Source organism: Neodiprion pinetum, chromosome 7, assembly GCF_021155775.2.
Source record: "Neodiprion pinetum isolate iyNeoPine1 chromosome 7, iyNeoPine1.2, whole genome shotgun sequence".
In the NCBI taxonomy this organism is placed as follows: Eukaryota; Metazoa; Arthropoda; class Insecta; order Hymenoptera; family Diprionidae; genus Neodiprion; species Neodiprion pinetum.
Genome location: NC_060238.1, coordinates 8,082,619 through 8,098,927, shown reverse-complemented (window position 1 = coordinate 8,098,927; position 16,309 = coordinate 8,082,619). Strand labels below are relative to the sequence as shown.

General features: G+C 38.9%; 1 protein-coding gene and 1 long non-coding RNA gene across 3 annotated transcripts in view; one reads left to right on the top strand and one right to left on the bottom strand.

Moving 5' to 3' along the window:
- LOC124223896 (uncharacterized) overlaps positions 1–16,309 on the bottom strand; it is a 62,597-nt gene that overhangs the window by 4,463 nt on the left and 41,825 nt on the right. Inside the window, exon 1 of one of the 2 annotated variants that reach the window (XM_046636272.2) lies at positions 10,371–10,479. The exons of the other annotated variant lie outside the window; for it this stretch is intronic. Coding sequence (XP_046492228.1) covers positions 10,371–10,418 — 48 coding nt within the window. The 5' untranslated portion in view covers positions 10,419–10,479. Of the gene's footprint in view, positions 1–10,370; positions 10,480–16,309 lie in introns of those variants that run through there. 2 annotated transcript variants of the gene reach the window in all.
- Positions 13,472–14,567, top strand: LOC124223900 (uncharacterized). The gene is made up of 3 exons (XR_011177665.1): positions 13,472–13,687; positions 13,765–13,852; positions 14,281–14,567. It is a non-coding gene; the product is annotated as an uncharacterized lncRNA (long non-coding RNA).

Below are 16,309 nucleotides of genomic sequence, written 5' to 3'. Positions count from 1 at the left end.
TAAGTGGGGAGAAATTAAGACCTCACGAAATATACTATATTCAATGTATTCGCATACCGTATTAGGATAAACGGAAATAATTATGAACTTCTCATAAGATGATATTGTTGAATTAACGACTATCGTCATATTTCGTTTAATCTCGCTGGCAAATTTTCGTGTTCTGGCTTATTTTCAACGGTAATTCGCACCTTCCAATTTCACGCAGCTCATCCGTATTTTCTACCTCGTTTCCTAGCGCACTTACGTCAGTGGCTCCTTTTTGAGCACAGTGCTCTACCGCCCGTAGCGTGTAATTGTACGTAATACACACAGAGTAAAGATTGTTTAATTTAACAAATACCGTACAGTTGGTAAAATTAATTACGCGCTTCAAATGCTTCTGAATTAAATCAAACAAACGTCGTTCTACTCCGCAACATAATTACGGTTACTGAAGTGATCTACAGTGATCTGAGTTGTACTGTAATTTTATGAGAATCAAAAAGATAAAATGTTGGGACTAAATCAATTTTCTAGATAAATCTTTTTTCTGAATGTGAATAATCGTAATTTGGGTAAAGGAAATTTCGGTATGTCGTTAAAAATAATTTATATCTACTTCAGACCCGAAAATGAATTAAGGGGTAATATGAGAATGACATTGTAAAGCTGCAGTTGAAATTTCAAGTTGATTGGTTGAAAATTGAAGGCGTTAGTTGGTCGCCCGTCTTTAAAAACATCATTTCATTTCAACAGCCGCTCCATCGCCATTTTCTTTTAAAATAAATAAACGAAGAAAATTCTTGTCCTTCAAGACTTATGTTAACATGTATGAAAAACAGAATTATAAAATATTAATTCATTTTTCTCATATAAATTGGAGAAAATGAACCTCGATTTCGTGCAAACAAGGTAGTATTACTCCTTTTAAAACGCATGACTGTTGTTTGTTCCTCATGAACAGTTTTTTCGTTCTACTTTTTATACACATCCTCTCCAAGTCCTGCAGGATGGCGTCGTCAAATTTTAATTCCTGAATCACCCCGGACCCACTGAGAGCTCGTATTACGTCTTATGTACATTTAGGTATAGGTATACGAACATCATCTGCACCTGGCGTTTCCTACTACAATGCAATGGTGGGAAAGAACAATAATCGCGTTGCGTTGCGTTGCAACAGTTCCGGCGTTAATCATCCGCATGTACGCAGCGATTTTCAATGAGATCGTAAGTAGGTGGATAGATTCCCAACCATAATAAACTGTACTGTCAATTAGGAAAGCCGAAGAGTTTTCTTGGCCCCTTTCCATTGAAATATAATTCTATTGATCCATGTAGCACAGGCCAAGGTAGAGTACCTGTGCCTATCAATGATTTCTCACCGACAACTTGTCCAGCATAATGGGTTTTTATGAATAATGCGAGTCAGGTTTCGCATCAAAATACATAATTTTGTACTACATTATTAGTAGCGCAGAGTACGAAGGATCGAGATATTTTGCACCGTCCTTCGTTTGAAAATTATTTCACATTTAACAAGTAAATCAAGCTCTAGTCACGCATCCTTGGAATTTTTTTACTAATATTTTAAATGGAGTACACAGGAGTATTCCCTTCCTCTCAAGTTATACTCGCATTTTCCTCTATTTGCTTTATTCACTTCCAAGCTTTCTTTTTTTCACAGTTTATTTTACCACAGTTGCAAATAGCAATGTTCACCAGCAGCATCTTTAATACCTCTAGGAGATATAAGGTTCGAGCGTTTGTACGCAGGTCGGCACTTTGATACGTAGGAGAATTTTTCATCATTCCGCAAATACGCAGGTATAGATAAATAATGGAGGTGGGTAAATGCATGTAATGTACGAGCGCTGCTGCAGGGCGGATGAACGAGGTTTCGCATGGGCGCTCGACTCGAACCGGGAACCGACTGTCCGTCCATCTGAGAGTCCATCGCAATGACGTCATGTGGATACGGTTCTCAGCTTATGTCGTTGATAATTTCACCAGAATGTCTAAAATTTTCAAACTCTCGTCGATGTAAAAGAGAAAATCTAACGCAAAAATATGCCACAGTTTCATTTTTACAGCGCGCTTTCTCACCGCTAATTGATTCAAGTAAATGTACGTTAAGCTTCGTGCAGTGAAAAAGAAGATTTGATATAAAGTTTGAACACGTCAGATTTGTTGTTTTTGGAATATTGAAACTTTCAAGTACCTAGTTGTTGTTCAATAAGGATGTAGCTGAGTGACCCGATGGTCACTGAAAGGTCATCATAATGTTGGTACCAAACAATAATCGATACCATCTCTGACAGTGAACATCAAATTCTCTTTTCTGCAGTTTTCGTCTTTAAATCTTCGAAAAGTCGTAAACTAAAATTTATGAAACACTTTCGTGCCTTCCAGTATTGTTTGCTAGATTGATTAAACTGAACTATCTTCAAAACGAATCTTGTTGAAAAAATGGGAATGATTTACTAATGAAAAGCAAAAGGATACCGATATGAGTGTGATACTCATCGTAAAAAAAATATTCTTAACTACATGGTTGACAATATACCGTGTCAATCGTAATCAGTAATTGTTTCACATCCGTTACCGTTTTCAATGTCTCCACTATTCAGACTTGTTAAATCTTGGAACGTTGGTCGTGTCGAAAAACGGAAATATTAGCTGTAATAACGCACGACTAGAATATTTCATCGGATAACTAGATCGTTGGATTTTTGAAGTAACAATTTCATCACACGGCAGTCCTACAGCCGATGAACGGATATAATGCCAGATTCCGCTATCTCACACACACGCACACAATACAAAAACAGCAGCACAGGCATGCGCGAAGCATGTAACAGTTAGCGAATGAATGAGAAAAGTGAAAAAAAGAAGGCACGGTGTACCGTATCCTGTACCCAGTTTTGACTAGGCCGCTATAACTTAGGTGCTTCACCTCCCGAAGGGAAGAGAAATTGCTGAACCGTATCTTCCGGCCCGACCGGCCGGGCTTCAGTTGAAATCACCTGAACCGGTAATGAAAAAAAGAGGTTAGAGTCATGTGCACACAGGGTCTTGTCTCTCGGCTAGAGATTCATCATTTCCATTTATGTTGCTAACCGCGAGTCCAAAAAAGGCATCTTTCAAATTCAGAACCATATCTACAACAGAGAATTATTTAAGGAATAGAGAGAAGTCGGGAATCCAATTCGATTTAGGTGGAAAAATGGTCCTTCTGTGTTAGAAACAGCACAGTGTGAACCCAGGTGTTTCCAGCATAGTCTTGGAAGTACGAATAACGGTGGACAAAACCATTTTTTCACTCTGGGCATTTTCGTATCCGCATTCTCCAAGCTTAGAGAATTAATCCAATTGTCAAAGAGCGCATAAAACCGGATGGTCAATACACCTGGTGGATAGAAACGGCCACATTTTACCACCGTTGAGACACGAGCCGTCTGGGCCAGGCAGGAGATAAGAGATTGTTGAAACAGGTTGGTAACGAATAGCAGCTCGTTGCTAGATTAATTGCACCCGTCGGCGTTAGTCCTTCCAGTCTCCTCGACGTTGTCCGTGGGCTGACTTATAGGTTTTACCTTGCAGCCCATAGACCAGCTGACTTGAAGAGCGAACGTGCGTGGTATTGGAAACTGTTACACTTTGGAATTTTTCAATGACGATAAAAGTATGACTTTTCTCGCGTCGCCTTGATATGACATGCAACTTTGGTGTTATGAGCAATGGCACCAATTTTCAAGAATATCAATCCATATTGATAGGAGGTTACACTTGTTTCGGGAAGATTGGAAACTTTCATCTACTACAGAAGTGTTAGCTCGAAGTGCTCAATACGCAATGGAAGAGATGAATTCTGTTGTGCAAATATTGACCACATACGTTCTGGAAGAATACAAAAATCATCCAACCACCGAGACTGTTAGAAAACCATCAACATGGTACAGACATATTTCTGAGTTGAAAAAACGAAGGAAAATCGTTCGTTTTTAAATAACATCCAGTACTGGTACTCCGAACTTCACGATATGATCAATACAGCGTGACGTACAGTTACTTTTGCTGAGACTTCGTCACCTGACACGCGACATTGGGATCAGATATGTGATGACGGGAAAACAGTAGGCCTGACGAAAGCCAAACAAACCACTGCGATCGCAGTCACGTACCAAGCATGGCACTAAAATTCCAGCGTAACCCATGGCATCCTATACGCATTGTACCCACCAACGCCCACCCATCAGGATAACAATAGTCGAGAACGGGGATTCAGCCGGTGTGACTGATTCGTTCACTAGCTCGCAGGAGCGGTGCAGTCCTCGAGGAATGTCATTTGTTACCGAGGATAAAAAGATCGAAAGAAGAAGTTATCTGGGCCAGATTCTGCTGTAGAATAAAAGGACAAGTTTACAGCAATGTCCGCAAGAAAGTTACACTCTTTGCATCTATTACTTGATTAGCTGTTGCTTCACCTAGGTGCGCAAGAAAATGAGAAAGGTTCGATGTTTTAAAGCGATTGGGAGAGAAACTGCCGATCAGTGACGAATTAACTGCTAGTCCTGAATTGGGAACAATTTTTAACGAATCGATTTGTATACAACTTTAGTACTCTACCATTGTTCCGTGGATCGAAAATTGAGACGACAATATTATTGGAACGCAATACATTGTAAGTAATTGCCTTTAAGAGTCTAACTTCTAGCTGCGTTTGTGCATATTGTGTTTTCGAATGATTGAATTAGTCGCATGGAATCAGAGTGAATGAGGGAATCTTTTTGATCTACACTCAATCTCTCAAGCCAATTCCTTATTGGCTTCCAATTAAATGGTTTTCTGAGATAACGGGACTGCCAATATTTTTTCCATTCTTTCAGTTTGGCTCATCGAGACGAACTCAATCTTATTTCCGACACTTACCGATTGTATTACAACCAGTAAAGTGACGTTGCTTAATGTATTGCACGAATGTGTACGATCTATATTTGATGGATCAGGTATTGCCTGCTCTCTGGAATCAACGTATCGAGGATATCATCGATGAAATGTTTGTTTCTTTTCCACCGGCGAATGGTTCGAACAAAGTTATTTACGGAACGAATCGACAATGCTTAGCGTAAATTCGTAGGTATAGTATTGTAATGCTAAAAGAATGGTATGATCTGAACAATCATCCTTGCCTGAAAACTGAATCGGTGTGCATAGTACGGGATTTTTTTTTTTTTTACTTGTTTCTTTATTTCTTCTTTTCTTGTGTTTGAATCGACGGCTCCTCGAAAATAAAAGAATCGATTACCACAGCGAGAGTGCCTAAGTTTAACGCGCAGGTCTGTTCCAGTTATTTGAAACATTTCACTACTTCGTTATATGTATACTGGCAAAAACTTTAAGCAAGTTGCTACGTAAGTACTAACGGTTCCGATCGTAGTGAACAAGGTTTACAGGTGCGACGGTAAAACTATGCGGTTGGAAACAATCGTTGTGCGAATGTTCGAATTCACAGTTGATTTTACGTTTATTTGGAACAAGATTGCGTCGTGATAATATTCAATTTAACCACAGAAAAAACATGAATCATTATCGGTCAAGTAGTTCTGGAGTTATAAGCGAACATACGGATAGACAGACAGAGATACACTGAGTTTAATAGATGTAGAGATTGATGTTTTTTTTATGCGTGCGGTAGAAATATCATAAACTTTCAGGTTTGTCTCCACTTTTCGCGACATTTTATTGTTCGATTCTTGAAATTAAGCACGTGTGTTGAATAAGCAAAAAAATGCGAAGCGTGTCTTATTGTGGGACATTCAAACTTTCTGAACTCGTTAGAAAGTTTGATTAATTTGCAAACTAGCGAAATCACTTTATTTGAATATTATTAGATCTTCGTTCATTGTATCATACAAATTGAAAACATACCGCACAACTTCATCCCAATCAGTTAATCTCATTTTGCTGAGTTCTAAACAATCTTATCTTCGCGCAATTCTCTTCTGTACCGAGTAAACGTGGGTATAACAAATACTTGTAGTAATTTCGCAAACTTGAAATCAACAGTAAGCTGCCGGCGGCGGTAAAAACTGCTGCGAAGATATCTGTGAAGAGTATAACTAACAGAAGTATTCATAGCTACCAACTAAGTCTTTGGAAAGAAGGGGCATGAGCTACCGGTCAAAGTTGACAAGCGACGAGTGCAAGTTGGCGTGACGAGCTAGGTAGACAAACTTGCCCGAGTGGAACTCACTGCTGCTCTGCAGTAGCGCTTGCCAGAAGTCTCGAATAAACGAACAGACTCAAATCTCACGGCTTCATAATCAAAAACCTCGTTAGGTCTCGAATAACAACGAGAAATGGGCTTGACGGAACGCAATTTAGTGATCGAAAATATAGACGATTTCGAACTACCGATTGCCCATGCAGTTGGAGGTTGATTGGTGTTCATGAGCAGTTCGTACTCTGACACCTGGGACATCAAATGAAATTCAACGAATGTGGTGCCACGGATAAGTGTGTATCAATTCTGGGTCGACAAACTGGAAAATTGAAGCTGAACGACGATATGCTTGTAGAACATCGAGAGGGAAAGGTGAACGAGAAAAGAAAGGCGAATAGGACAGGAAGAAAGAAAGAAAAAGTTATCAGGTAATTTCACACTTTCGCGTAAAACAGCACAATTTTGAATGAACAACAACGATGAGAAAAGGAACATTCCAATACACTCTATAACTACTCTTAAATGATAAATAATGAAACTGCCTAACGAAACGTGGAACTACACTGTTAAATGTCAAATCTCGACTGTTTTGGTCACGTGTTGGATCAGTAAATGGAAAAGATCTTATTGGTTCCTTTTTTCCGTGCTTTCTTACTTCTTCCTTTCAAACATGAATTATTATAAAGGACTTCGACACGTTTTGGAAGGCCATTGTTCATAATCGACAATTCAAGCTTAAACAGTTTCTTGGAGAAATCGTTAAATATCACTGCCAATATATTGAGTGCATCCTTTACGCAATGGAAATTAAAGGAAAAAAGTATGACTTGAAGCGGTAAAAGTGGACGAGGAATAAATGATCATTTCGTAGATAAGAAAAATGCGCAAACAACTCTGTCTTTTAGTCCGCGAGGTCATTTTCAATTGTACGTCTGGTATTACGACCCGTTGCATCGCAGCAGGCCTCGTCATTGTCGCATGAGAAAAAAAGCGTTGCAGAAAAAAAAAAAAAAAAAAAATTTAAGGAGAGGGAGAAAAAGAGAATCATGAGAGTAAAACTGAGAATTGACGGGTGTCCATTGCCTGCAATCAAGGTGCATTGTAAGTCACAACGCCCACGTTGCGGGCAGGCAATGTATTGGACGAGGCCTTATAATACCGCAACTCGATTAACTTTCACCACGGAGATCCATTGTCCTGCAGTGCAGTGTGGATCTTTCGATTACCAATAGATCCATGTGTCAGGATGGGAATTATCGTCTGGTGAAGGACTAGAGAATTGGCCAAAGAATTGAAAAAAAAACGCCACAATTTCGTTTCATTCAAGTGAAATCTGCGCGAGCCAATTACGTAACTCTTACTACAACTGCTTGGTGTCGCGAGTTTTTACGTAAAAACGAACAGGTAAAACGGAACGCTACATTTGTATCCACTGCTTGCAAACTCAACCTTGACGGAAAATAACAATTCGTTATTCGTATTCACTTTGCTATTTGACCGGTTCAAGGATATCCAAAAATACTTTAAATTCGTGTCACTAAATTTCCAATCGATTTCGTTTCGGGTTCAACGACTGTATACTGAGGGTGTTTTGGCTTTGTCTGGCACTGTTGGTTGAGACAAGATGTGCACGCACCCAGGGCATACCAAATAACTTGAACCACAATTTCCATGAGAATTGAGGTGGTCAATCTGTAATTTTTTCAAATTCGATACTACACCCGAAGCTCAGTCCTCGTCGAGTCCAGATCGTCTTTCACGACTTCTGATTCACTGTAGTACACGAAATAAAAGAACCCGACTTTTACCCAACTTTCGTGCAAGATAGTCCCATGAGATACGTTCAAGAAAATCAACTAACTCTCTAAATCCTAATCACTGGTAGTGTTTGACTGGTGAAATAGATGTTTTCATTTTTATTTACTTTTCACCGCGTCGCTGATGAAATGAATCTGTCAAATGGATTCTTACTGATCTGATGAACAGTTACCACCGTTGATCACAATAAAGAAAATAAGTTTAAGCGTTGAAGAAAAAAAAAAAAAAATGCTAGTGATCCGATGGTGTGTGGGTGAATTTTCAAGTTTTATTCGAAGACGTGGAGTCCGAAGCCAAAAAAATGAGGCAGGCATTTGGGGTTAGAAAACTTGGAATCACGTGTTTTGCAATCCCGCCTGACATGGATGGAAGTGTTTAGAAACGCGACTCGGCCGTCAAGATAATATCACTGAGATCTTAGTAAATCCAGAAATACCTTCCGCTAGTTTACACGACTCCAGCCTTATTGTTGTTATCATAGCCACCTGCACACCCGGCAGGCACGCCTCGGCGGTATAACTTTGTTTTTCAACGAGTTCCGAGATAAAAAATTAATTTCCGTGGCCACAGCACCAGACGAAGAGAGAATGAAGAAAAAAAGGAGGAAGATGAGAATGAAGAGAATATAAACCGTCGAGGCTGTGGTCGCGTCCGGCGCACCGAAGACAACTACATATATTCACTTCACCGATCCGCTGCATCCCAGTATACTCCACCACTTTTATACCTTAGCGAGAGGAAACATACGGTCGTCTTAATAGCATTTCTCGGGGATGAAAAAAGAGAAACAAGGAGCAAGAGGCACGCGGCGTGAAGCATGAATCGAGTGCCGCGAGCAAGAAAGAGAGAGGTAAGCAGTCAGAGGCCGGATGATAAAAGTGGAAAAACAAAATATTCACCGCCGGCGGATATGTGCTGGACAAAAACTCCTACCTGTGTTAAAAAAATCGTACTGCAAAATATTCAAGCGCCAATTGGGTATTTGCATGATTTTTATATTTCTTAACTTTTGATGTTTTTCGATTCTATAAATTTTTTTAGAATTTTTGAAAAAAAAATATTTTGTTTTTGTTTATAAATATTTAAATAATTTAATAAATAAAAGTGGTCCTAAATCACATAAAAGTCACGTGACATAAAACGGAATGTGATTGGTTTGACGTCATTCTGCTGCTACTGGCGCGTTTATTTGAATCCACAAAGAGTAATGTACAATATTTTCTAGCGCTAAAAAAATTTTAAGTAAGTTTTTTAAACTTTAAGTTTGATACATTGTATAATTAATGTCAGACTTCGGTGAAAATAATTAAAATAGAAATCAATTTTTGTGTGGTGTTTTTTTTTTTTTAACTCACACGGATAATTGTGTGGAGGTTATGATCACGTCAATGTTATTATACTAAGAATGTTAAGCAAGCATTAGTTTGAGTATTTTTACAAGTTGGTACTATACACCAACAAAAATCGTTTTTTAATGACATATTAAATAATTTAATAACTTTAGTTTATAATAAACAGCACTATCAGACGTTCTTTTCATCAATCACAACACAGAGCAACAGCTGATTACACGTACGGCGTGCTTACATCAGAACTTGGCGCTAAAAATTTCAAAAAAATTCAGCATTGTGACGTCACATACGCGAGATGGAGCTACTTATTCATTTAAATATTGCCTTTTTTTTATTTATTAAATTATTTAAATACTTATAAACAAAAACAAGATATTTTTTTTTCAAAAATTCTAAAAAAATTTATAGAATCGAAAAACATCAAAAGTTAAGAAATATAAAAATCATGCAAATACCCAATTTTTCAATGCATCGCATTAATCTCTTACCACTTGATGGAACGATTTTTCAACTCAGTGTCAAAGACTCATGCTTGACACACTCCGGATACGATATGACCAATTGAAAAATAATAAGAATCATAATAATAACAACAATAACAATGAAAAAAGTGTCATCGAGCGCCGAGGAGCTCAGAAGTTGTTCAATTTCATCTAGGTAGTATTACTGTGATCAATGGTTTTCCAAGATTTCATTCGTTACTGCGAAAAAGTTTTCCACTTTATCGATCAAGTATCAAAGCTTCATTGACGAAAACAAGTTCGCTGAGCTACTGGAAAATATTGACTTGCTGATACGGAATATAGTTCAGTGATCAGTCGCTGATGATGAACGAGTTGTGATGAGTTTCGAACGGTCAAAATTTTCATTCCCGGTTGTTTTCGTTGATCATGAAAACCCTACGAAGAATCTACGTTCTTATACTTCGTGAAGATCAATCCCCATGTTCGTTCCCCGAATCAAATGAACTTCAACGAGATACTGTCGATACTCACCCATGACTTCCTTGGTAGCATGTGGCAGTTCTTAATTGTAGGGTGCATTGCGAGATGAAAGTGGATCGAAGGTTCCTGAGGAATACTAGCACAACACACGCAGCGATAAAAGCTGTCGGGTTATTTGACAAGCGATTATATTTTTATTGCGAGTTAGAATATAAGTTGTCCGCGAGCGCTGGTGTCCTGTTACGCTTGCGACTGCTATTCGACTGTGACAATCGTCGCGGGCCAACTGACGGCTCAAGGAAACCTAGGATAGAAATTTTGACCAACTCTGTCCCGGTTCCTTCCACGTTGTAATAACGGTGTATATAATTATTATTGTAAAAAAACGCAAGCGTCAGGAGGACCTCGTTGAGATCGATTGTCAAACGACTAAGAGCTTACGCAGGACGACAGACATTGCAGTGCGGTTAATATTTGTCAGCAGTTAACTAACGTGGCAAACTGATCGCCTCGCGAAAATTGCTCAACAGCCTAAACCGGGTCACGACGAATCGATATTTGAAAACGATATCAGCGAGCAGTATCGTTTGACTCCATTTTTGATGGAGGAAATTCACCGCGTTTTTTTGTTTTTGCTTCACCACATCCGCCAATTCGTACGACTGAGAAGGGAGATCTGCTCGGATGTTTGTTTCGCCACATTCAAACAACGCACATCGGTGAACCGGGATCTCGCACTCTGTGTCTTGCGGAAATTTGACACTGGGTTAAAGACGTTGATGATCAAGTAAAAGAACTTCGATTCTCGAGTGTTTCGAATGACCATCGTTGAACACCAAGAACTTCAAAGATGTTTGCGTTCATGTCGTGACCTTGTCACGAATGAGTCACTCCAACTCAGAAACACGATAGTTGAATCTTAAGCCTGCGATTTCAACGGACTATGGTGAAATTTCAGGTGGTGAAACGATGCGGTAACGTGAGTACGGAATACAAGTCAAGTACGAAAAAAGAGTTTGTATAGACAATGAAACGTCGTTGACGAAAATTCTCTTCAATTCGATTCTTTTGAAAATAGATATTACCGGGAGGATTCACCCTTGGGATTCACACTAATTTTCATTATCTTCATCAAATCACACGTACACCGTATTTCTGAATATGGCTGCACAGTTTACGAACCATGCGATCATTTCGTGAAGCTTTGTTGGAATTGCAGATTATTCAAAACATCGTTCCGATATTTTTCTGGTTAGTAAATATTCTCAGATTAACTGCAATTCATTACTGAATCTAGAGTATGGTGCACCATTGTCAACGGTTTTAGCACCTACTCCTGGAGAGGATTGATCACGTCAGCCAGCTCAACTGTCACCGTGATACGCCCACTGCGGTAGTAGATCATTTGTCTTGAAACTCGTCGCAGCCAACGGAGCAAGCATATTAGTAACGATGTAGCACAATTTTGGTTTAGTATACTTTCGAAGACTAGAAGAAGAAAATTGAAATTCCAATTGATTTCTCTGTCTCAATGTTACGAAATTTCATTACACTGCTGCTTAAGATGATGCGTTATATACCAAAAATACTGAGATCTCATAAAATCCTGATTTCTCAAGGAATGATCAACAATTTTTTGGAGCTCTAAGGTTTTCTCAGGATCTCCTTTCTGGTAAGAATGTTAAATTTTCCTCCATCACTAGATAGTTACAGAACAAGACAAGAATTTGCATACAAAGTATTTTTTGATCGGGATTGACTCAACTATCAGAATCAGTTTACTTAATCTTGATTTATCGACGGAATGTGCGTCATATTCAAATAAGTGTTAACCAACTTGAATACTTGAATTGGTCATATAAACTCCCAAACTTATCTTAGCTTCAATTTCGACATGTCTTCTGACTCGGCTACCAATCATTGCATTATGCTTGAAAGTTTAATACATCCAAATGGATTTAAAACCATGGACTTCGATTTTTGCATGAAATTTAGAGAAGCTCAATAGCTGTTCCCACACAATGTCCAAAGAACAGAAACGGAAGCATTTCAAGAAAAAATTTGTGAACCCAATATCTGCAGCGAATTTTACTTCACGATTGGAGAATCAAGCAGTCAGTTAACAATTCCCAGACATCTGGTTGAAAAATCTTTTAACTACTCCAAAAGATTTCTACTGAATACCGGAAACACATTCTCAGGGTTTCGAGAAATTTTTAGTCTCAGTTCAAACTTAGTCGATACTCGTATAAACTTCCAGCTGCAGACTGTACCTACACCTGTTCATTCAGAACACACGCACTGCGGTTTATCGAGAGCATCAACAATAGTAGCAGTGAAACTTTCCAGGAGCTGTGATATTAGTTCACCGATTGTTTCAGTTGGAACTAATGGCCACCGTAAGACTCGTGCAGACTATCGTGCAAAGAGCGAGATACTCTATTAAGAAATTGTCACGGTGAAATTTCAACGCAATTAATCGCCAAGTCAACGTCACACCGGCACAGAAGACACTCGATGCAGTTAGCTTGTTGCGTAGACAGCATAAGACATACCAATCAAAACCGATGGCAGCGTAAAATCTGCACGTAAGTTTTTTTTTTAGCGGATGTTGATTGAGTATTACGTAAGTGTTATGAAATCTGATGACTTGTTCAAGAGAGTAGGGTTTTTTTTTTGATTAAGTGAAGGGGAGTTAGAGAGAACCTGTTAAAGTTCCAAAAAATTGATAATACTGGTTTCAACCCTGTCACGTGTTCAGTGTGTAAGCAGATCATGACAAATTAGAGTATTAATGCCTTAAGCATGTTGGAAACTGTTTCGTATTAATGCGTTTCGATACAATTATACAGTTAAACATCGGAAGCATTTTATGAACTGCACATGGGACGAATTTTTTCAGGTAATTCCAACTGACTGATTGAAACGCTTTTAAATCCTGGAACCGTCAAATCCTTAGATATTTGAATGTCCTCACTTTTCGACAATCTATGCTTGACTTCCGTTGAATGCTTCTGCAGCAATTCGACACAAATCAATCAAAAATGGATATGACATCCACTTGGTAACCATCGAATTCAATTCCCCGGCAGTATTTTTGACTTCCAAAAAATCAGTGTTTGCATTTTGCAGTCACGGGTCCTGTAGATGATTGTTCCAAGTGTGCCCGAAACGGACCGAGTTCATCAATGGGACTGGCAATGAACGCCGCCTATGACAAATTAGTATTTTCGTCACGATCCTTAGGCATGTAACGTTGTGCAATATCGCGGGACAAGAATTTCCCATACCATGATGCACCTGCACACGTGCGACTGATGGAACAGTAACCAGAACATGGCCAACTTCTTACGGTATATGAAACAAACGTACGTCGCACAGCTACGAAAGGGCGAAGAGGGCAGGGCAGGCATACTATTTTCCCATGAATTCCACCGTTTTGCAGCCGTAGCGCAAGTCCCACCTGAACGCGAATGACTTGGAATACTTAGCGTTTCTTCACGTTCCAGTAACACCCAGTCGTCGTGTAACCGGTAAGTATGCCAGAATGTTTGAAAATATGAATCTTGTTCTTTCTTCCTTTTCTCCTCTTTAGCCTCCCACTTCCGCCGCGTTGTTTTACTGTCCATTTCTAAGTTATTATCAACCTTTCGAGGATGCATTCAAGTCAATTATTTCACTGCTGACACGGTCCATTGTATTGTACCTACTCAAAGGGATTCGTAGTTTTGAAAACTTTGAAATGGTACCGTGGAGAATTTTATTGCTCAACTCATATAAGACCTGAAATTCAACAATACGAAGTTGACATGAATGACAAAATACCGCATCCTTTGACGGTGATCGAATTTTTTGCGCACTGTGCATGAAAACCGATATAAAGGAGTGTTTCATTTTCAATGTTTTTTTTTTTTTTTTTCATCGATGTAAAGATTCCAGATCTAAGTTTTCTTTCGCATAGAAACTAACTGATCCAGGAAGTTTTCGTTTCTCCTCAACGAAGTTGGTAATTCACTAAAGTCTGACGAGTACTCCAAATGCTGGGATTCCAAAGGATCGGTCCACACCTCCGCAATGTAAATATAAATTTCTCTTTTTATGGCAGCTGTGAGAAATTGTTCACACCCGGTATCCGAGTCCTCAACACTCCTGTAAATTAATTTCGTTGCGGATTTGCGTTGCTGCGACGAACGCATGTGGATTGTGCGTGTAGACGAATATCGCTGACACACCTCGTAAAAAGCTGAAACTCACGATCAGATAATCCTCCTCGAAGAAGAAAAAGAAGAGGAAGAAGAAGAAGAAGCATTAAGCTAACCCGACGAGAAAATCTTGCGGGAGCAAAAGATACCCAGTGCTTAGACACCGCGGGGATGTCGGGCTGCTCCGATTGCACCGGAATGCACTAAAAATAAGCTCGGCGTCGGAACGCGCGCCTGGAGCGTCGCGACGTCGTCTTGCGGGAACTTCTTCGACGCAGGTTTGTAAGACCCGGAGGTGTGTCGCGTATGTATACGTGCATATACGTCATACGTCAAGATTTACACACCTGTTTATCCGCCGCACCGGAAACTAGGTAATTAAAGTCAAGCTTAACGAGTAGGATAAAGTAATTGCCTGCCCTATTTCGACTCCCGACCCGCCGATAAGCCCTATCGGCAATTCCGCGGTCCATGGATGAATTTATTTTCGGTAAAACCTTACCTACAAGCAAAGATTAGAACGATAAGAAATAATAATTAAAAGCTGAGAACTTTAGATGCATAAATTTTGTTTGATTGTGATTTAATTTTGAATTGAAGCGAATTGTTTTTTTTTTTTTTCTATTTTTTCAGATTATTCAAATTTATTCACCGTAAATCAGAAACTTATCTCACACGAATAAACAGATTTTTTTTCGACTCAAAATAACCGAGTTCCGCTAGCATCAGCGGAAACCATCTATTTGTCGGCTGCAATCTATTTTTCCACGAGTGAAAATAAATTTATCGCTAACGAATGATTTGATAAGCTTTGCATCGAAGTGAATCCGTCTTTTCAGAATTAGAAAACAGTGTGATCGTATTATGAAATTATTATTGATTCAAGCTTGATCAAATTACATGCAGGTGTTGATGATATTTTTATAAAGAATAAAAAGTAAACTAGTAATATCTAATCCGCTTGAATATATGGTAAAATCAACAAATCTAATCTTCCGGTGTGTAATTCTAAAGATTTAGTACTCTGAAATACAGGTGTATACTTCTGCTTTGTTTTGCAAGTATGTCTAAGTTTCTCGAAGAATGCGAATCCGAACATTTTATCCGGATATTCAGAGGCTTAAAAATGCGGCTCTGTTGAAATTTCAGTCGAATCGGAAGCTCGACCATATTTTTTATTCTTCCTTTTTCTTTTTCGTTTCTGTTTGTTCAACAAGGCGCAGCAAAGTTTCAGCTGGTAATTAATATAACCTGAGGTGCATTAAATTTAGACCAACGGTAGAAATTCATGCACCTCCTCTCGACCAGGGTGGAAGGAAGAGGTGGAGGAGGGATAGAGAAAATAAGAAAAGAGAACACAGCTTAAAACGTGGTGTGTAGGCGAAACCAGAAGCGTAAACACGTGAACGCGAAGCGACGCAACGATGCATTGTAAACAGCACGTCTGGGAAGAAAAATTCCTAAGACGTGCCATTTTTTTACTCAATTAAATAATAACTGTTTTTATTTCCGTTGAAAATAAAAAATTCTTGACTCGAACCCGGGAGAATAATTCCTTATTATTTCCATATTCCACTGTGAAATACTTTCATTTTCCAATGGGATTTAGAAGAAATGCTTTTATGGCACAACACAATGACGATGATGATGATGACACTGTTTGACAAAATCAATGAAAATATTTTGAACGTGAAAAAAAAACCGCCTCTACGATTAAGAGATGTAATTAGTTAGTTTTTTTCAAATCAAATAATATATTTCGTTGATTAATCAGAGATTTTGCACAAT